Here is a 21,814-nt window from a genome sequence, read left to right as displayed (position 1 = left end):
AGTAGCTCAAGGTTGTAGTTAATAGAGCTCTTGGGTTTTATCTATGTTTCTGACACAGATGTGATGTCTTTCCTGGTTCTTGTTTTCATAATTTGATAAAACATTACTGCCTTCCAGCTTCAACACAAATACCAGACCTAGTTCAAAAATGGAGTAGATTTACAACTGACTTTGCTGATTTGAGTTTTCAGTGCTTTTCTTGTTATTCAGCTCTTTTAGTTTGTTTTATTGCATCTAAGGAGCTGAGAACTGTAAATGTGTATTTGTGTGTGTGTGTGTGTGTGTGTGTGTGTGTGTGTGTGTGTGTGCGCGTGTGTGTGTTTTAAGGAGGAAACTAGTTGAGCAACTCCATTTGCTTTCTCAAACATTAGAGAGGACCTGCCCTAACAGACGCACACACACACACACATGTACCTCCCATCACACTGTCGGACAGCAAACACACACACAACAGTTGGTTTCAAACTGCTGAGGAGAAGAGGCAGAAGAGACGAGATGAGAAGACTTTAGAGCCACGAAATGTCCAAAGACAGTTGAACGGATTAAACCAGCATCATGTCCATCAGTGTGAATCTGGGGAGGATCTCCAACCTGCCGGGACGTTCAGACAGAAAGGTCGAACTGTGCTTCAGAGGTCAGTAACACACACACTGTCTTTTATATACTATTAACTGTATGACGTCCAACAGTCTGTGGACTGTCCTGTCCATATACTTTTGATCTGGTGTGTTTATACTGGTTTGGGCCCCTTTGTGTTTAAATAAAAGTCATAATGCTACAGTATAAAATTAATGTTCTAACAGAAATGAGCTTTCAGTTTTGTGTGACCGCAATATAAAACATATTCAGAAACTTTACTCAGGTATATGTAATAGAACGAGTACTTGTTTAACAGTTAAGTCCAGCAACAGAAAGTTAATTGAATGTTTTGATCATTTAATTTTCCAGCTCCACTGGTGGTTTTTGGCTGAAGGTAAAAAAATAAGAAAAACCTCATGAACTGAAGGATATTATCCAGATTTTTCACTTTATCACTTAATCAAAATTAATTTATAAACCTTAATGATGACGATGATAAATGACGATAGATACGATATGAGACAAGACAAGATGATACGATACAATACGGTCTATACAGTACAATACAAAAAAATGCAATGTGGTCTCTACGACACAATAATAATTTGTTAATGCCTTAAATGGGGAAACTGAACATCCTCTTAAACATAGAACAGACAACAGAGAGTACAAAATATTTAATGTGACCGATTCATAAATACCAACATTGACAAGATCCTCAGTAATCAACAACAGCAGCAGGTCATCATCAGTCATCAATCATTTTCATTAAAAAGTTCACTGCAGAAGATACAAACGACTTCCTGAATCTCTATATTGTATATATTATATTACATTATATATATATCTATTGTATTGTACTATACAGTATAAACCAAGACAATGCAATGCTATGCGGTCTCTATGACACAATAATACTTTATCATTACCCCGATCCCCTGTAATCAACAAGAGCATCAGGTCATCAGAATGTTGGAGTTTATTTCCTGTTATTTAGTTTAGAAAATAGTTCACATTGAGGATTCATTGCAGGACTGATGACTTATACTTTATTTGTGTTGGATGGGTGTACCTAATAAACTGTACCATGCTTTAACTTTTCATACTTTAGCATGTGTACGATACTTTAATCCACATGTACTGGTCAGTTTGCTGCTCTCTGATTGGGTGTCTGTTGCCGGTCATCAAAGGCTGAAGTGTCAGTACTGCTGTCATGGTAACTCGTCTGTGGGCCTGTCTGTCCTCTAGGTTTCATCCAAAAATCCAGAGTCCTGCAGAGTGAGAGCGTGGCCATCTTTGATGAGGTGAGTAAACGTCATTCACCAAATGTTTTTTTACACTGAAGAAGGTTTGACGGTTGAGTGGTTGAAACATCTTTCACGGTTCCCGAAAGACCAACAACAAAAAACAGCCTTCACTGTCATTCCTTGTTTTGTCTGCAGTTATAGATCTTAAGCCCTGTGTCCTCCATGTTAGCAGATGGGACATGGACAAAACTTACATACAAGTGAAAACCCAACTCCTCTTTACAAATATAAAGTCAAACATGTTCCTACACAACATGTTCACTTCTCAGGCGACCGGTGAACTTCTCCTGATGTCGGTCTGAAGTTTGTTCAAGTGGGAACAGGACGAGACACTGAGATTTCAGATCATGTTACCGTCATTGTATTTGTCCAGTGTGTGTGTGTGCGTGTGTGTGTGAGGGACAGCAGGTAGCTTATTTGTCTGCTTCAGATTGAAAGTATTTTAACGGGGCTGATAAAAGACTGTACCACTCCCATGGTACACACATACACACACATACACACACATACACACACAAACACGTGTAATGTAATGTAAAAAACTCCTCCTTAAACACACAGACACACACCTACACTTGATATAATTCTACCTTTTTCACTCTGTAGAGACAAAAAATGTGTGAAACAACGATTGAAACAGCGTTTGTGCAGAAACCACTAGTGGAACGTCTCCAAAGATAGTTTCACCACTTTGATCCTGACTGAAATATCTCAACAACTATACAACGTATTCAGATCTAATTTTATACAAACATTCATGGTTCTCAGAGGATAAATACTTCTTACTTTGACTCCATGATTATTCTTCTAGCTCCACGAGGAGCGTGCATTTTTTGTTCTTGAGTGAAATGACTCAACAGATATTAGAAAGACTGTCATGAAATCTGAGCAGGCATTAATATGTTCCAAAGAAGATCCATCCATCCCTTTCTTTCACTAATCCACAAGATCATTCCTACCATATAATCTTTAACTATTTTTTGATCTATATAAGCTTCAGGTTGTGTCCAGTCCTATAGAATGTGTTTATACTTTGAAAAATGCAATTTGAAACTAGTTCTGATTTCGATGTGACTTTATGCCATCACTGATCATTTTCTGATCAATATAAGGTTTAGATCATCTTTTGTTTGTTCACCATATGTTTGTTGACCTCGACCTTTAATATAATATTTGACCAAGCAGCTCCAAAAGTGAATCATCTGGATTCACTCCCCAGCACTACTCTGAGCAACTTGGGTGAAAATCTGTCCATGTGTTTCTGAGTGATTTTGTACACAAACACTTACAGATGGCCCAAAACCATTCCGTGCTTCTGGCTGTGTCAGCACAAAGGGTAAAAATGCCGATGCTATACAACTGAAATGAAAATACATGAGTAAACAGATTTTGAAAGGAAAATAATCGCTGTGGATCACATGATGCTGGATACTATTCTACTAAAGAGCTGGATCTGTACTAATTGATGCAAATATTCAGGAACAGAATCCAGAACCACCAGTTTCCATCTGCTGAACTTACAGGTGGTTGAGTTTTGCATAAGATGGTGGATGAATAGTGTTCACACCTCCAAATGCAGGCATCTCCATAGCAACCCCCGCTGAGACTCATGGGTAATGTAGCTTTTGAAGCCAGTTGGAAAAACGTGAGACATTTCAACCCGACGGCAAGAACCAACAGATCAGTTCCTCCTGAAAACAAACAAACAAAGGTTGATACAAAAGGAAAACGTATATGTTGAAGCGACCCCCCTGGCATTTTCTTTACATCACCACATGTTTGTTGACATAAACACAGCACACATGTGAGATAAGGTAATTACAGCAACCTCTGAGTGACGTGAACAGGGAGTTCTGAGTTTCTACGAGCAGCTTCTGAGTCAGGCTCTGTTTGTTCTTCAGGCGTTACCAGGTGTGTGTGTGTGTGCGGAACCAACCACACAACACAGTGATTAATGGTTGGTGGAGGAAATGTCCACTGTAAAGACAGAAACAGTGGAAATTCATTCGATTGAGTAGCAAAGGCTGCTGTCGTTCATTCACTAGAGCGATTCCCTCCTGAGCTACAACATGAGGTCATCTCACAAAGTGACGGACATGCAAACATGGGCGTGGCTCTGAGGAGAACTTCAGACCCCCGGTTCCTCTCTGACCAATCACAGTGTGAAGTGGGTTTGAATGTTGGATTGTTTTGGCTGCTCAGACAAACAGATCCTGTCCTGATGGCTGCACTGATGATATATATCATAAACTGAGAAAAGTTAAAAATAACAATGAATTTCCATGTTGAAAACTTGTCTGCGTTAAATTGAAAATGAATAACCTCTATCTCTCTCTCTCTCTCTCTCTCTCTCTCTCTGTGTGTCTGTGTGTGTGTGCGTGCACAGTATTTTCGTTGGCCTCACTATGGCAAAGTGGTCAAAGATGAAGTTTTGTCCGTCAGTGTTTACAACTGCAGTAAAGTCTTCTCCAACAGGTAACACACAGACACACACACACAGACACACACACACACACACACACACACACACACACACACACACACACACACACACACACACACACACACACACACACACACACACACATACACACGCACTTATCGTTTAGTTTGACTGAAATCAATTGACTAATTTAATGTGTGTATATTTGTGTTTGTTTGTGTAAAGACTGCTCGGGAAACTTGTGGTCAGTCTACAGCATGTTGTTACCTCAGGGAGGCTGTTGCTACGGGAACCACTCACTGATGCCAAATTCAGCTTGACTGACGTAAGGACACACACACACACACACACAATGCAATAAGTGGAACTTGGTGCTTTCAGGAAATAGCCATATGTCAGAGTTATGTAAATGAAACTACAAAAAAGTTTTAAAGATTCACTTCAGTACTGTGTGAGAAAGTGTAGTGTTACACGCAGTAGGTAGTGATTTACTGCGGGGATAAAAAAATCATATTGTACACGTCCATAAATGTTCAAATTTTAATTCCATTTTTTATGGAAGGAAATTCTCACACACACTCACACTCTAGTATTTGAGAAAACTGACCCTGGTCAATATCACTTCTCTCTCTTCTTTCTCTCTAGATCTATATTGAGCTGGATATCAACTACCATCCACTTGAGGGATCTGCCGGAGGATGGGTGGGAATTGACTTCCTGGACGATGAAGAGAAAGATGAGTTAGTTCATGTCCAAGTATTACCTTTTCATTTTTGATACTAAACCTGACTCTGGTTGTGCTGTGGATCAGGGACACAAACCTTCCAGTTCTTATTCACATCAACAGCAGTGTTAGAGGAGAACTTGCTCTCTGTTGTTTCTGGAGTCAGATGAGAAGATCTGTGTTCCAGAACAGAACCGGACTGAACAAATCATTTTGTTTCTTGTCTCTCTCTCTTCCTGTCTTCATCATCAAATCAGGTATATCATCAGGAATGAAGGATTTGACGACCCAGAGAGGTGAGAGCTGACACCACTCACACATGCATTTTCTCAGCTGCAGCAAGCCAATCGGTGTGGGGGGTGTTTGCCAACATGCACGTCTTGGGAGTGCTGGAGAAGAGTGGAATACCTGGAGGAGGTTGGGTCAAAGTGTGGTTCAAAGTGAGGCGACAGTGCTAACCACTGCGCCAACATGCCACATACGAACACGGAAAATACCTAGAATCACGGCCCTGCAGTTCTATGCCTCTGCCAACCATCACCTTTGACCTTTGAGCACCGAAATCTAATCAGGTCACCCGTGAGCTCAAGTGAATGTTTGCACTAAATTTGAAAGGATTTTATGGAGATGTCTCTCGGATATCACGTTCACAACCACCAAAATTGAATCGTTTCATCTTTGAATCTGCGTGAATGTTTGTACCGAAGGCGGAAAGATAAATAGATAAAACAAAGCGCAGCAAATCTCTCTCTCCTGTCAGTCAGAGGACTTCTTTTCGACCGGATCCGCTGGAGCGGGAGGCCCGACGTCTGGGCCGAAGCCTGGTGATGACCGGAGATGATGACGACGACGACGATAACGATTGTGACGATGACCTGGATACCTCCAACATCATTATCACTCCTCTGCTGAGGTCTGATCACCGGGCTGGATCTTTACCTGTGTGTTATCAACTCATCACAAACTCACCTGGGGGTAGTTAACAATGTGTTTATCTGTGTGTGTGTGTGTGTGTGTAGTCGGTGTAGGCCGCTGTCCAGAAGTGTTGTTGCAGGAACACCCAGAGTACAGAGCTTCCAGGTGAGGCCGTCTATCCCTCCATCCATCCATCCATCCATCCATCAATCCATCCATTTTCATTCCAACATGTAGTTAACAGAGAATAGACACAGTTAAAAACAGGCTGGTAAACATTTAACTTCCCCCTGATGACTCTGAACTGCTGAATGTGTAAATACCTAACTCTTTGTGTGAGTGTGTGTGTGTGTGTGTTTTTGTGTGTGTGTGTGTGTGTGTGTGTGTGTGTGTGTGTGTGTGTGTGTGTGTGTGTGTGTGTGTGTGTGTGTGTGTGTGTGTGTGCAGGTAAATGTAAACATCCTGGAGGCTCAGAAGTTGGTTGGAGTAAACATCAGTCCTGCAGTTTTCATCAGAGTGGAAGGTCAGAAAAGACACACAGCGAAGCAGAAATCGACCAACTGCCCGTTCTACAATGAGGTACCGCAGAGTGGAGAGTACACTTTGATTACTCAACAACACGATCCCATACAGTAGAATACAGCAAATCACAAAAAGTACAGTGTAGTGAAATGAATACAGCTGTTTCCCTCTCATCCTCTTTCAGAACTTCCAGTTTGAGTTTCAGGAGGCTCCACAGATCCTCTTTGATAAAGTCATAGAGATAAAGGTCGGTTGTTTTGTCCTTACTCATGTTCCTACTGCTGTTACCATGGTGACAGATCTGAGCATGATCCAACTGAACACCTGTGATGTCACCTCCTCTCAGGTGTTCCACAGAAGGACTCTGGCCTTCCTGATGACCCACATTGGAACATTTAAAATTGACATCTCCACCGTTTACAACCAACCAGGTACAAGTACCGCTCACATCCTGGGTACTCTGAATACTGCGGTAATACTACAAATACTGCGGTACTCACTGACCTATGACATCTCTGCGTTTTTCCAGATCACCGCTTCTACCAGAAGTGGGCACCTCTCACTGACCCGGCAGACACCAGGTCAGGGATCAAGGGTTACGTCAAGGCTAGCATCAGTGTGTTTATGAAGGGAGATGCTCTGAACATGCCCAGTCTGCTGCCAAGCTCCACGTCGGGAGCCAGTGAGGATATCGAGAAGTCAGTAGTATTTGCATCGTATAGTACTGCATGTGCAGTATTCAAATATTACATTAATCATCATCTTACAACACAAAAATCTAAAAACAGATGTGATGATAAAAGTCATGAACACAGTTACTGTTGTTGACTGCTGTTGTTATTCTTGCAGGAACCTGCTGCTCCCTCGGGGTATGGCTTCTGAGCGTCCGTGGGCTCGTTTCCGTGTTCGTATTTACAGGGCCGAGGGTCTGCCCACCATGGACTCGGGTCTAATGGCCAAGATGTCCAAAGTCACTGACCGGACAGTCTTCATTGACCCTTATGTACAAGTGACCTTTTCAGGACAAAAGGTACTTTTGTACAAATGTTCTTACAATACCCTTTACTCCAAAGGCCAAAATATGCACAACTCAAACAAACGATTTTTAACATTTTTTTTACATTTTTAACTTTCCCGTTATGCATTGCTGGTCAGTCCTGCCACAAGGTCTTGTGAAGCTGTTTGCTCATACCCCATAGAACGTGAAAATGACTAGTGCTTCCGCCCTCAGTGGGAGGAAGCACAAGTTGAGTGGTTGAGAAAGAACCTTATTGTACAAATGGAATTGTTTGCTCTGAGGATAGTTCCTGAGTTTAGCTTACTTAGTTCCATAGTTCCTGAAATGTTAAAAAGGGCTCTTTGTCTTTCTATGTGTATTTATGAATCCAGGGGGAGACATCAGTCGGCAGCGCCACCAGTTGTCCAGTTTGGAACGAGGAGATCAACTTTATCGAACAGTTTCCTCCTCTGGCGCAACGAATCAGAGTCCAAGTCCTTGATGACGCCAAAATGGGAGACATCGCCCTGGCAACACACTTCCTGGATCTGCAACAGATTTCTGACCCCACCAGGAACGGTATAATCAGCATTTTACATGGAGAGAGTAACCTTTACATATCGCGTATCGCCTGACTTAACAGGGGAATGTCTGTCTTTCTTTTGACTTCAGGCTTTAACCCCACCTTTGGGCCCAGTTGGGTCAACTTGTATGGTTCTCCGCAGAACTCCACCCTTGGAGACGTCCACCAGGTAAAACAAACTCAACATTTAAAGAAAGACACATCTTCACTTTCATGTAGGGTTGGGTAAAAAAGTCTTGGTGTTCTATTTCCAGGAATCCAACAAAGACTCTGAATCATTGCATATACAGAGAGAGTCTGGCACATTGCCCCAACAAACCATAATTTGGCTAATGCTTGTTTTTCATCCAGGCTTTGAACCAGGGTCTCGGCGAAGGAATCTTTTATCGTGGTCGAATCCTCCTCGGCCTCAGTGTGGAGGTCTACGCCTCACCGGCCGCTGCCATAGCAGATACAGGCTCAGCCTCCCTGGGAAAGGTGGCCACTTCCTCCATTTCTTCTATAACAGTACACCCTGTGTACAATTACAACACCTCAGAGTCAGGATGTGATTACCTATGTTGTTACAATAGCTAATGAAATCCTGTGTGGCCTTATCAAGACTCACCTGAACTCTTCTGATGTCTAACCTCATGGGCTCATATTTCTGTTTTTCGAAAGGTGAAAGGAAAATTGGGGAAGCTTGGACTGAAGAGGAAGAGGAGCAGCAAGAAGAAGGAGAAGAATGAAGGTCAGTGATTCAAAGAGAACCTCTCACTTGATGATGAGACACGTTTTCACTTGGGCCCAGTTCAGTACACAGACAGGTCCAGGACACTGCAAATGCCATTATTTTTCAGAACTATATCATGAAACAATGCTGTGAGCAGGAACACCAATTGCTTGTTTTTGTCATAGCATCCACAGCTGCCAGTGGATTTCTCAGTGAGTCAGGAGATGCAGGAGTTGAGGTACCAGAGTCTGTTACTGTGGAGACTGAGGATGTCCACCCTCTCCCTGAGGTCAGTGCCTTCATCACCGGCACCATTTCTGTTTATGAACATTCACTATCAAATATTTCTTCTGTATGGCGTTGTTCCAGACTTTCAATATCTATTTGCTTTCCCTGCTCGTCTTTCTTACTTTAGTTTTGGCTCATCTTTTTGAGAGTGTGACGTCCTGCATCTCTCATATTTGTCTTTGTTTTTCATCCTCAGGGTTTCCTGGGGGAAAGGGAGGATTTTCTGCTGTTTGCATCTCTGTTTGAAGTCACAATGATAAACTCGTCTGTAGGAACCAAACCACTGACGTTTGAACTCTCCATAGGTAAAAAGTGTATTCTATAACCCTGGTTGTGAGAACCATTTTATCACAGACACATGGATTATACATCCACCGTTAAGATGTGGAGTTGTATTGCCATCAAACTCCTGAGCTTCCCCAGCTGTTCTGTTTCTCACAGGGAATAATGGGAAAGCAGTGGGGGTCCGGAGATCGAAGAAGAGCCAGAGCAGGGAGGAACTGAGAAGGAGCAGAGAGGAGCTAAGGAGTAGCAGGGAGGATCTGAGTGAGGAAGCACAGGGTCTGCTGGAGTCAGAGGAGGAGCTCGACAGGGAGGAGATTCTGAATCTGGAACCTGAGAACAGATCATTGTCCACTCCTATGAGACCCGAGGCTACTGAGTATAACAAGTAAATAACCTCTTCACCTTCATGGGGGCAGGATCAGGAGACAACCTAAGGTTGCTTGAATAAGCTCCTCAGCCACCTCCTTCAACTGCTCCTGTGTGAAACCTTAAGACTTCTTGGCCAAATGGGAAAGAGTCTCTCATGGCCAGGATCCATGAAGTGGCTGCAGAATCCCTTATCTGTGCACTTTATCTTGTAACTTATTTCATAGATGTTCTTGCATTGCTCTTACCTAGGAAGATCAAAGTTGCCTTTATGCCCCCCTGTGCCTAGGTAGGTAGAACTAACATCACCATCCACCTTCCAATTTTCTGCCACTTGTTCAAGGTAAGCCCTGGGACAGCATGCCAAATAAAGAAGCCCATTTATTCTTCTTCCCAAGCACCGTCTGGTTATTCCCAGACCAGATGGGATAGTCTCTCCAATATCTACCTTGGTCCTCAAACCCTGCTTCGTCCACAAATGGCATATCAGTAAGGTTTAAGAGCTTCTCAAAGCTTTCTGTTCCCCTCACCAACAGTATCTTCATTCTAGGTCAGTAGTCTGCTTCCCACGTGTTAAGCCCTGCCTCTCCTTCTTGCATTGTCATACAGTTTGCCAGGACTTCTGTGAGGCCAATTGAAAGTCCTTCAAAGGGTTGTTTGTTTGTCTGATCCCAATGGTTTGACCACTGTGTTGCCAATGCCATTCACCATAATATGGTAGCAATTCTTGGAGAGAAAAATACTGCACAATATTGCCAACTACTTCTTTGTCTGTATCTCAGGTCATACCAGTGTATTCCCCTCCATCCTTCCTCCATGAAACAGAAGCCGTGTCTGTTTGTCTGGAGTCAGTTTGAAGATCACAGCTTTCGTCTCAATCAGGCAAACTGGCTTAGCAAGATGGCCGACAGGCTGGTAAGGCACAAATTATAAATTTCTTTGACAAATAATACAGAATGTGATGTGTCTAAACTGTGGTCATGTCTTCTCCCCTGCCCCGTAGGAGAATGGTCTTGATGAGGTGGAACGACTCCTGAGGAGGCCGAAGAGTAATGCGAAAGAACGTTTGGTGGCGGTGATCCTGGAACTCTTGGCCTCCTGCAAGTCAGTTCCCTTTCATACAGAATAGTTTGATTTGTCCCCACAACTACGTAACTGGCTGTACCCCTGTCTGTCCTTATCGCTGTCTGTCTCCCTTCCTTTATTCCTTTTTATCTTCTTGTCGGTTTGTCTCCCTGCAGGCAGTTTACTGTTTTCGCAGAAAGGAAGTCTCAATGTCGTCCCAACAACCTTGACAGATGCAGGAAGGAGTTCATCAAGAAGAATTTGGTGAGCCTCATCTCTCTCTCTCTCTCTCTCTCTCTCTCTCTCTCTCTCTCTCGCTCTCTCTCTCTCTCTCTCTCTCTCTCTCTCTCTCTCTCTCTCTCTCTCTCTCTCTCTCTCTCTCTCTCTCTCTCTCTCTCTCTCTCTCTCTCTCTGTGTACCTGTCCCTATACTGTATAACTACCTACTAACTGAATGGCTGACTGTCTCCAGATCCTGCTGGCCAGACTGGCAGTGCGGGCCAGACGTAGGATAACCAGGCGGTTGGCCAAGCAGCGATTGATGGATACCAGGAAACTCCTGAAGAAGCTCCGCCTTCTGGCTAAAGAGGTCAGAGAGAGATCACCATAGGTCACCATAAAGATAGCAAAGGTTGCAATATGTAACATGTTTGAGGTCTGACCTCCCAACCCCCAAACTACACTATTTCCAGCCCCAGAATACCATCCCGGACGCGTTTCTGTGGTTACTGAGTGGAAGCAAGCGATTGGCTTACGTCAGGATCCCGGCCCACTCCATCTTTTTCTCATTGGTGGAGGAGCAGAGGGGACGAGACTGTGGCCGAGTCACCACCCTGTACATGAAGGTATCTAAAATGATCAAGGCCCCTTGTGTTCTGTCTCTAAATCATCCATGACACATATAGTTCTAAAAGTCATTGCTGACGATCATCGTTCTTTTTCTAAAATCATAAATGATGTTCATTGTTCATCATTAGTCTGTGTTTCTGTCCATTCTTTCAGTCTCCAGGAAGTTCAGCAAGGGAGATCTTTGCTAAGCTTGAGGTTTACCTGTGGCTTGGTCCATCCAAGTACAGTAAAGAGGCAACCACCAGCTTACCGGACGAGTTCCTGCCGGTCTATGAGGAGGAGGCGGAGGAGCAGAGGAGCCTTGTCACTGCTGGGAGGAGGAAACTTCCTGTTAGTTTGTCCTGCCAGGGTGAGTCATCTGACCTCCAGCAGGAGGATGATGATGATATTTCTTGTGTTGTCTGTTTTGTAAAAACAATACCAAGACTTGCATTACGTCTTCGATCGACTCATCATCGGTGAAAGTAGATCTTATTCTTTGCAGATAGCAGGTACTTCCAACTACGATGTCACCTGTACCAGGGGCGTGGCCTAATTGCAGCTGATGACAACGGCCTGTCAGATCCCTTCGCCAAGGTCCTTTTCTCTACCCAGTGCCAGGTCACCAGGGTAAGTACAATGATACAATCGTCCCAATCGACAATCAACACAAAGATATTTTATACTTATTCCCTGTGTTTGTGTTTACCTGTGTGTGTTTTCAGATGTTGCCTGACACGCTCTCTCCAGCCTGGTGTGAGTGTTTGTTGTTCGACAGAGTCCTGCTGGAAGGAACGCGGGAGGAGCTCCAACGAGACCCGCCCCTCATCACCATCAACGTCTTTGACTATGACTCAATGGTGACACTTGACCTTCTTCTTCTTCTTCTTCTTCTTAGTATTGTTACGAAACATTGATTGACGAAATACTGATAAAACAGCCTCTGTGTTATTGTGTTTGTGTAGGGTGGTCCGAAGCCGCTGGGTCGGGCGTTTGCAGAGCCAGAGTTTAAACCTGTGGAGCAGTTCTACAAGAGGCCCAACCTCCGTTTCTTTGACATCAACTTTGGAAGGGCCCCGGCCGGCGAGCTGTTGGCAGCCTTCGAGCTCATCGAGCTGGACTACTCTGGGTTTGGAGAGGTGACACCTGTTAATCAATAAATCAATTGCTTAGTGTCTCTCTCTTCCATAGGCTGTGTATAAAAATTGAAGTAGACTCCAGGTCTGGAATAAGAAAAAGTGTCACGTTATTAACAAAAACACAATATAATTGAACTAATTCCAGACAGTGAACTAAACTCTCATCTCGCCCCTGCAGCCCTGCCTCCCCAGCAGTGTAGACCCTGAGGAATTGACCTACATTAAGGAGGAGAAATATTACATCATCCCAGAAGGAGTCCGACCTGTTCTGAAGACCTTCAGGATAGAGGTCTCACACATGTAAACTCACACTATTGTGTATTAGTGTTATGGGACAGCAGACTTATAGGTGTGCATTTGTGCTCAGGTGCTGTTCTGGGGTCTGCGGGAGCTGAAGAGGGTGCAGCTGTTTGAGGTGGAGCGCCCCCTGGTGAGGGTGGAGTGTGCGGGACGACAGCTGGAGTCGGAAGAAGTCGAGAACTACAAGACTCACCCCAACTTTAAAGAGCTGGTCCGCTACATTGATGTGGTCAGTTTGTTGTCATTACTGATGGTTATTGACATCAGTTAGGTTGAAGACATACGTCTTCTTTCACTGGATACTTTGGGGGCACACTCTGTGTATCCATTGCAAGCATACAGCTAACGTCCTCCCTATTGTTTTTCTGTCTGTCTGTTCCAATCAGGACCTGCCGGAACAGGCCTACCTCCATCCTCCTCTGACAGTGTTTGTGGTTGAGCATCGAGCCTTCGGTCGACTTGCTCTAGTTGGGTCCTACGTGGTCCAGAGTCTCATGTATTATGCCCCACCTGAGCTGGGGGGGGGGCAAGAGGAGGAAGATGACGAGCCTCAACCAAAAGGTAAGAACTACCCATTGACAGACTTACATAAAAATGGACGTAGACTCTGGGTCCAGAAACTGAAGCATTATGTTCATTTAGTAAATGATGGTCCCATTTAGAGTCAATTTGATGATAAGGAGCTTGTGGTTGACTTATTTTCTGAAGTTTAAATGGACACTGTTTTCCTTACCAGCGGTGAGGCGGAACACAGGGAACTCCAACACTCTGTCCACAGTGAAGAAGATGGGACTCAGCACCCTGACAATCAAACAGTCCAAGATTCCCTTCAACCCCATGAGGCTGGTTCCCGTATGTTGATTGACCTCGTTCACATTCTCCTAAAAATACACCTGAACTGAAATTTAAACCAGATTTGAACCATGTGAGATGAAAGATTGTGTTGATGTTGACGTTTTTCCCGCTGTCTCAGTCGCATCTGAAGAAATTTAGGAAAAAGAAAGAGGTGTTGGAAGAGGAGCTACCAGAGAAGGAGGAGTTGGACTGGTGGTCGAAATATTATGCTTCAGTGGACGAGCTGGAGAGACAGGTGAGACTCCACACACATGTTTTTAATTTGCCTTTCTGTAAATATAAAAAAATATATATTTAATAAAAGAACAAAAAAGAAAACATGAAAAAATATATATAAGAAGAAATTATAGGGAAATAAACAAAAAACTGTATTTATTATTTATTTGGTTCTTGTGGTGTAAAGTATGAACATATTGTAGATTTTTGGTGATGTTGTGTATTTATTTTACTGTTGGGTAATATGTATTATATGTATTTAAATGGCCCTTATTGTGACATGATTACCAGATAATTCATTTTAGAAAGATCAACAACAGGCTTCACTTTAAGATGGAGTTCCTTTACATAGAACATATGCAAAAATACACATTACAATTTGAAGGGAAGAGAAAAATTACACTTATCATTCAGATTTTTACTCAGAATGTCTCTTGATTGTCTGCAGGCTGTTGAGGAACAGGAGATGGAGGATCAAGCAGATGGAGGTACAGATACAAATCTATGTATTTATTTTCAATATTTTGTGATGTTGCTTCCTTATAGGCCATAATCGTTAACTTACAGATTTCTTTCAGATGGAGCGAATCTGACCATGGCCAACATCGAAGAGGAAGAGGAGGAGGAAGTTGTGGTGATTGAGATCGAACCTCCCAAACGCAAGCCCATCGCCACACTGCAGGTGTGTGACATCACTGTGATTGACAGTTTACAGTTCAGGCTGAGATGACGTCAGCGGGAGAAAAACACTGAATTAGATGGGAAATATGATTTAATACCAGTCTAATTCTCGTCCCAGGTAAGGTGAATGCATAAAGACAGAAATGTAATCCTCCTGTGTGTGTGTGTGTATGTCTGTGTGTGTGTGTATGTGGGCTTAGCTCTATGGAAGTGATCTGGAGTCAGAGTTCAGTCAGTTCCAGGACTGGCTGCAGATCTTCCCGCTGTACAAAGGCAAAGCGAGCGCTGAGGACGAGGCTGAGGACGAAGAAGAGCGGTTGATGGGAAAATTCAAGGTACCGTGGACGGAGAGGTTCTAGTCTTTCTGTCTGTTACTCTGATACCAGGTGTTCATTACTCTGTCCTCTCTGTCCTCAGGGCTCTTTCTTGGTTTATCCGATTGATTTAGAAGATCAAGACAACACCAAGTGTCAGATCACAGATGGAATCCCCAAAAATGCACCCATCAAAGTCTTAGTCCGAGTCTACATCATTAAGGTACTTGTCCTTCTGTTTACCACCGCTTGTCTTTGTCTTAGTTACTTGTGCTTTGCACATTTTATGCATCATGTTTTCTGGTTGACCCTATTTATTGTGTAAAATCTTTTTTAGCCTGCTTTACATTGTTGTTTCATTCAAGAAATTAAATTATGTGCATAAATATGAGAGTTGGCTTCTACAAAGGAGCCAGTTTTTCCCTTTAACCCTGATGGTACTGTGTTTTTCACTGGGAGCCTTACCTTGTGTTCTACCGTCTCTGTTTGTGTCCAGGCCACCAGTCTGGCTCCCTCAGACCCGAACGGTAAAGCTGACCCATACCTGGTGATTCGAGCCGGACAGCAGAGTCTCAACACCAAAGATCGATACATTCCCAAACAGCTAAACCCCACGTTCGGAGAGTGAGTACCTGTTTGTCCCACCTGTACCAGTCCAACCGCCTGTCACTGTCCAACTGTCTGACTTTTGTCTTACAGGGTGTTTGAACTCACCGTATCTTTCCCACTGGAGACAGAGCTGAGTATCATGGTCATGGACCACGACATCATTGGCTCCGATGACGTCATTGGCGAGACACGGCTCGACCTGGAGAACCGGTTCTACAGCCACCACAGAGCCCTCTGTGGGCTGGCTCTTTACTATGACACGTTAGTTCGACCACATCACATTAATCTGTGACACGTTACAAAAATGGACAAAGTAGAAAAGACCAAACACGAGGACCGTGACACCTGTGACACCTCAGTACTAGTACTAAGACATATTAATACCAAAACTATGACAAATTAGTACTAGTCCTGCAACAAAAAAACTCTCAAAGCTACATGTTTCTCACAAAACTGTGACACATTAGTACCAGAAATCAAATACATGGACACATTAGAACCAGTATTATGAATCTTAAAGTCCCAAACTAGGAAACAATACAGTACTTTAATGTTGTTAGTATCAAACATGTGAAATAATAGTAGTCTTTATTTATAGAGGAAATTTTAGATCCAGATTACAAAATACTTCACATTTAAAAGACAATAGCTATAATAGAGGAGTGGCTCTCTGAACCATGTTTTTCTTAAGAGGAGTCAGTCGACATGATTTCCTCGGGCAGATGGTTCCACAGCCTCAGGGCCCTGACTGCAGATGCCCTCTTTAGTTCTCAGACGGTTTCTGGGACAGATCTCAGGCCTCTGATCATGTCTCTTGTTTGTGATTAAAAGCCGGACGACTGAGTTCTGCACAGCTTGGAGTCGATCAATAGATTATTGGTTTAGTTGGGAAAAAAGGTTGCTAGATGAGATGAAGACATGTAGGATGGTCTCTGTGAGGTTTAACGATAAAATAGAACATATGTTTTGGATATTTCAAAGACTGACAACTATGGAATATTTGCACTGGTACTACTTGTTGGAAAATGTATTACAACACTTTATTATCAGTATTTATCTACCTGTCTGTCTCCCGCTCTCTCTCTAGGGATGGCTACAATATTTGGCGGGACGCAAAGAAGCCGTCCGCCATCTTGGCTGAGCTCTGCAGAGAGAACGGCATCCCGTCTCCGGAGTATAGAACATCTCAGGTCAAAGTCCTCAACAGGATCTTCAAAATCCCACCAGACGCAGTACCTGAAGGTAGGACAGACAGACAGACAGACAGACAGACAGACAGACAGACAGACAGACAGACAGACAGACAGACAGACAGACAGACAGACAGACAGACAGACAGACAGACAGACAGACAGACAGACAGACAGACAGACAGACAGACAGACAGACAGACAGACAGACAGACAGACAGACAGACAGACAGACAGACAGACAGACAGACAGACAGACAGACAGACAGACAGACAGACAGACAGACAGACAGACAGACAGACAGACAGACAGACAGACAGACAGACAGACAGACAGACAGACAGACAGACAGACAGACAGACAGACAGACAGACAGACAGACAGACAGACAGACAGACAGACAGACAGACAGACAGACAGACAGACAGACAGACAGACAGACAGGTGGTGAGATAAGCAGGTAGAGAAACAGCCAATTAGTAAAAGTGGAGGAGAAGAGTGTATGATTATACCTCTGTGGAGCCACATTCAGAATATATCATGTACTGGTATTGCTACTACGACCTGGCTCTACTGCTGCTGCTAACACAACAAACTGTATAAATGGCTCTGACTCTAGACTGTTGTTGTTGTTGTCGTTGTCAGATCTGCTGAAGAAGAACGAGCTCTCTCCAGAGGAGCAGGCAGAGATAGAGGAGCACTCGGCTCTGAGTGTGCTGCAGCGCTGGGGGGAGATGGGCGAGTTCCTCCCTGGTGCCAAACGTCTGGTCCCAGAGCACGTGGAGGTCCGGTCCCTGCTGAACCCGGACAAACCCGGACTCCCACAGGTGATCACAGCACAAACAAGCCCAGTCAACCACAGTAATGACACCAGTATGTTACTCAAGTGGTTTGTGTATGTGCGTGTTGCAGGGTTACCTTCATATGTGGGTGGACCTGTTCCCTACTGATGTCCCAGCCCCGCCCCCTGTTGACATCAAGCCCCGCCTACCTGAACAGTGAGTCGGTCAAGTACAGTAGAATAGAACTGAAGGAGGGATAATATGTAACCTTTCGTTGTTCCTATGGCAACAGGTATGAGCTGCGCGTCACCATCTGGAACACGGACGATGTGTTTCTGGACGATGTCAACCTGTTCACTGGTGACCTGTCATCCGACATCTACGTTAAAGGGTCAGGCTCACACACACATACACACACCCTAACCCTAACCCTAACCCACTCAGGCACGCACACATACACACACCCTAACCCTAACCCTAACCCACTCAGGCTCACACACATACACACACCCTAACCCTAACCCTAACCCACTCAGGCACGCACACATACACACACCCTAACCCTAACCCACTCAGGCTCACACACATACACACACCCTAACCCTAACCCTAACCCACTCAGGCACGCACACATACACACACCCTAACCCTAACCCACTCAGGCACGCACACATACACACACCCTAACCCTAACCCTAACCCACTCAGGCACGCACACGCGTAATTCAAGCTAACCTAGCTATGGTAACAAAGGTACCTATCTGGCGACTCAGGTAAATCTGTGACTGGCTCAGTGTTGTGGTGTCTTCTCTGTGCAGGTGGATAAAGGGAATGGATGGAGAGAAACAGGAAACTGACGTCCACTTTAACTCTCTGACCGGAGAAGGAAACTTCAACTGGAGATTCCTGTTCCGCTTCGACTACCTTCCAACTGAGGTAAACTCAGTTCAATTCAAGTGTTTCCGAGTATTTCCTGTCATCATCTTTCCTGTTTACATTAATGTCCTTTTCATCCCCACCACTGTTGTACTTCTAAGAAAAGCTAAATCATTATAATGGTGATTGGTCATATTGTTGTTGTAATTAACACTGCGGCCCCTAGGAGGCGTTAGGAGGAACTGAAACACTGTGATTTACCGTCTGGTTGTCTGTTAGTGTAAATGCAGTAAATCTCTGGTCCCATAGAAAGAGGTGGTTTTCAAGAAGAAGGAGTCCTTCTTCTCTCTGAAGGAGTCGGAGTTTCGACAGCCGGCTGTTCTGACGCTGCAGGTGTGGGACTATGATCGCATCGGAGCCAACGACTTCCTGGGTGAGACACAAATTCACTGAATCGGAATTTATTTACATTCTTTTGCTTTTTACTTCCTTTATTTCCACATATCTTAGTAAAAAAAATAATCTGTTATGATGATGTTCTCCTGATTTCTAGTCTCAAACAGAAATACTGTTTTCATTCTGAACTGTTGTCTTTTTTCTATTCAGTTGCTTTCAGTGAACAACTTATATATATCTTGAACAAAAGAAATCAAAATTAGTTGTTTTTAACAAAGTAAAGTCTTAAATAGGCTATTTCAGAGTTGCCTTAAAATGGACCTGATTTACTTTGAATTTTGCTTTGATTTTTTATTCAAGGTTCAGGGGTTAAAACAGTTTGACCAAAATCTTCTTCCTCTTGCTCCTCATCCTCCTTATTGTCTGTTGTCCGTCCCCCCCCCCCCCAGGCTCCATCGAGCTTCGTCTCAGCGACATGGTGCGAGCAGCCAAGTCGTCCAGTCAGTGCTCGATCGATATGGCGAAGGATCGGGCCAGCCCTCGATTCTCCATCTTCCGTGCCAAGAAGATGAAGGGCTGGTGGCCACTGACCCGCCAGAAGACGGCCAAGGACTTCGAGAAGGAGGAGAAGGAGAAGGAGGAGGCCAAGAAGAAGGGAAAGAAGAAGAAGAAGAAGAAGAACAAGGACAGGAGGAGCAACTTGAAACCGGAGCAGCTCCAGTACATCGACAGCAGCGGCAACACCTTCCTGCTAATGGTACCAAAACAACTGACTCCTAACTATACAAATGATTTGCATTTCTGCTGTAACGATGCAATCTGTAATTTGATATATTTTGCTCTGTGCATTTGAATTTAAGTAAGATGAAGAAGCGCATTCGGAGCCATTGCAGATTTTTAGATAACTTCCTCTCCATGGTGTGGTTTTAATGTGTGAAACTTGGGCACAGGAAGCGTGAGGTGGGAGTAACAGGACATTATGTGGGATTAATATTAGTCTTACAAAGAAAAATTGTTTTCAGCAGAGTGGAGTGTCAATGGAAATGTGCATTACACAGAATTTACCATGTGAGACATTACAGCTCTGGTTATCTCACCCACCTCAGTGTTTCCCATGAGGAAAAGGCCTTTATTTGAAAAACCTCTCTTTATTCAATAGTGTGCAGCACTGAAGTTAATGTAGATGTAAAAACTAAGTCTAATCCAAACTGCTCTTTTAATACTCGTGTGAAGGGGAAGGTGGAGGCCGAGCTTCAGCTGGTGACATTGGAGCAGGCGGAGGCCAACCCTGTGGGGCGGGCCCGCAAAGAACCGGAGCCTCTGGACAAACCAAAGTACGACACACAAAGCCACACACACACACACACACACACACACACAACACACACACATAACACACACACATATAGGCACCCATTTTTTACATGCATAGTTTATTTACTGAAATTGATCAGTTTTAAATGCTAGTGTGACATGAAGCCTGCTGTAGTGTGACCAGTCTCCTGTCGTTCCCCCCAGTCGTCCAACCACCAGCTTCAACTGGTTCATCAACCCGATGAAGACCTTCATCTTCCTCATCTGGAAGAAGTTCAAGAAGTACATCATCGCTCTCATTATCCTCGCCATCCTCGGAATGTTCCTCGCCCTCATCTTCTACACGCTGCCACAGCAAATCTCTGCACTTGTCATGAACGGATGAAGAAACGTGCAGAGTCTTCATCACCTCCAGCTTCAGTACAGGTTTCTCAGTTTACGACTAACTGGCGTCATATTCTCTCCTCCAGCTGATCACTGTGGAACTCAATCGTGATATAATACATTCAGCCTGGACTACATTACCCAGCGTCCCCACTGATCTGATGGTGATTTAAGTATTTAGGATTCTCCTTGACTGTAATTCACAACCAGAGAAAATTACTGGACACCTTTTACTTCATGCCTAGCTTATATACATATTAATATAATGTCATTTAAATGTTATTACTGTGCAGCATCACTGGACAAACTTACATCCAACAAATAAGCACTTTTCGAAAACCAAAAAGACTCCCACTATTGTGTACAAGTTTAATATTGTTGATTAAATGGTTGTTGTTGCGAGTTTCTTATTGATGTTAAAAGCAAATAAATAAGTGAAATAAAGATGCACTGACAGAGAGCTGAAGTTGATATTTTCATTCATACCAGTTTCAGAAAGATAAATGTGAATGTTTGCTGCTATTTCTGAGTGAATAAATAAATAAATATGAATATCGGTTAGAATGATTCTGTCTGTTTGAGGGCAGTGAACAGAAAAGCCCAAATATTCTGTTATTATCTAAAGAAATTAGAACTCAGAACCGAGGTTTATCAATTCCCCAAATGCATTATGACAAATTAATGAAAAATGAATATAATTTCATATTCATTTAAGATTAAATTATCTTCCATTGTAGTAACCAGGGGGATGAAATGGATCAGTATCAGATCAGAATGGGATTAATAGTGTGTTTCATCCTCTCGAGTCCAAACCTTTGTACTTGTAGATAATTCTGTGTAATAATGAGAAAAACCCAGTTTGACAGATTAAACTGTGTTAAAGTCAGGACTCTTCCTCCAGACTTCAACCCTCCTCATCCTCCTCTCCAGGCTGAACCACAGGAAGTCTGAATGGTTTGTTTACAGACGCCGGCTGTGATTGTTTCCTCTGAGACTCTGATGATGATGACAGATCATGGGGAGATGAATGCTGACTCGTGCCAGAGACTAGAAGGGAAGATACATGTGAAAACCAGTTAGCAGATTGGGTTCTGCTGCTGTCAGAGGAGTCCCTCTCTGTTTTCTGCCACGTTAGCTTCACAGA

The 21,814-nt window shown here is 43.6% G+C and overlaps 1 protein-coding gene across 1 annotated transcript; it reads left to right on the top strand.

Annotated features, from left to right (window-relative positions):
• Positions 1 to 555: 555 nt before the first annotated feature.
• On the top strand, positions 556 to 20,671 carry fer1l4 (fer-1 like family member 4). Its single transcript, XM_061070254.1, has 50 exons — positions 556 to 634; positions 1,828 to 1,883; positions 4,273 to 4,361; positions 4,555 to 4,654; positions 4,975 to 5,069; positions 5,228 to 5,233; positions 5,311 to 5,349; positions 5,814 to 5,966; positions 6,073 to 6,133; positions 6,416 to 6,547; positions 6,675 to 6,737; positions 6,837 to 6,921; positions 7,020 to 7,188; positions 7,340 to 7,520; positions 7,880 to 8,066; positions 8,160 to 8,239; positions 8,422 to 8,547; positions 8,731 to 8,800; positions 8,968 to 9,071; positions 9,267 to 9,375; positions 9,512 to 9,740; positions 10,504 to 10,636; positions 10,725 to 10,825; positions 10,963 to 11,050; positions 11,258 to 11,374; positions 11,478 to 11,630; positions 11,788 to 11,983; positions 12,119 to 12,243; positions 12,339 to 12,473; positions 12,579 to 12,752; positions 12,931 to 13,041; positions 13,120 to 13,281; positions 13,439 to 13,613; positions 13,789 to 13,904; positions 14,026 to 14,142; positions 14,572 to 14,611; positions 14,702 to 14,805; positions 15,005 to 15,139; positions 15,222 to 15,341; positions 15,615 to 15,742; positions 15,818 to 15,988; positions 16,815 to 16,969; positions 17,564 to 17,745; positions 17,831 to 17,916; positions 17,993 to 18,091; positions 18,519 to 18,636; positions 18,886 to 19,009; positions 19,422 to 19,729; positions 20,206 to 20,306; positions 20,491 to 20,671. The coding sequence occupies exons 1-50, from the start codon at positions 556 to 558 to the stop codon at positions 20,669 to 20,671; spliced, it is 6,168 nt and encodes a 2,055-aa protein (XP_060926237.1).
• Positions 20,672 to 21,814: the final 1,143 nt, after the last annotated feature.

Source organism: Limanda limanda, chromosome 4, assembly GCF_963576545.1.
Source record: "Limanda limanda chromosome 4, fLimLim1.1, whole genome shotgun sequence".
Taxonomy (NCBI): Eukaryota; Metazoa; Chordata; class Actinopteri; order Pleuronectiformes; family Pleuronectidae; genus Limanda; species Limanda limanda.
This window is presented reverse-complemented; position numbering and strand designations above follow the sequence as displayed.

Coding starts and splice junctions, on each gene's coding strand:
- fer1l4 (XM_061070254.1), top strand. CDS start 556: ATGTCCATCAGTGTGAATCTGGGGAGGATCTCCAACCTGCCGGGACGT. Junction 8,067..8,159: donor TTCTGACCCCACCAGGAACG/GTATAATCAGCA, acceptor TTTTGACTTCAG/GCTTTAACCCCACCTTTGGG. Junction 11,051..11,257: donor AGTTCATCAAGAAGAATTTG/GTGAGCCTCATC, acceptor GACTGTCTCCAG/ATCCTGCTGGCCAGACTGGC.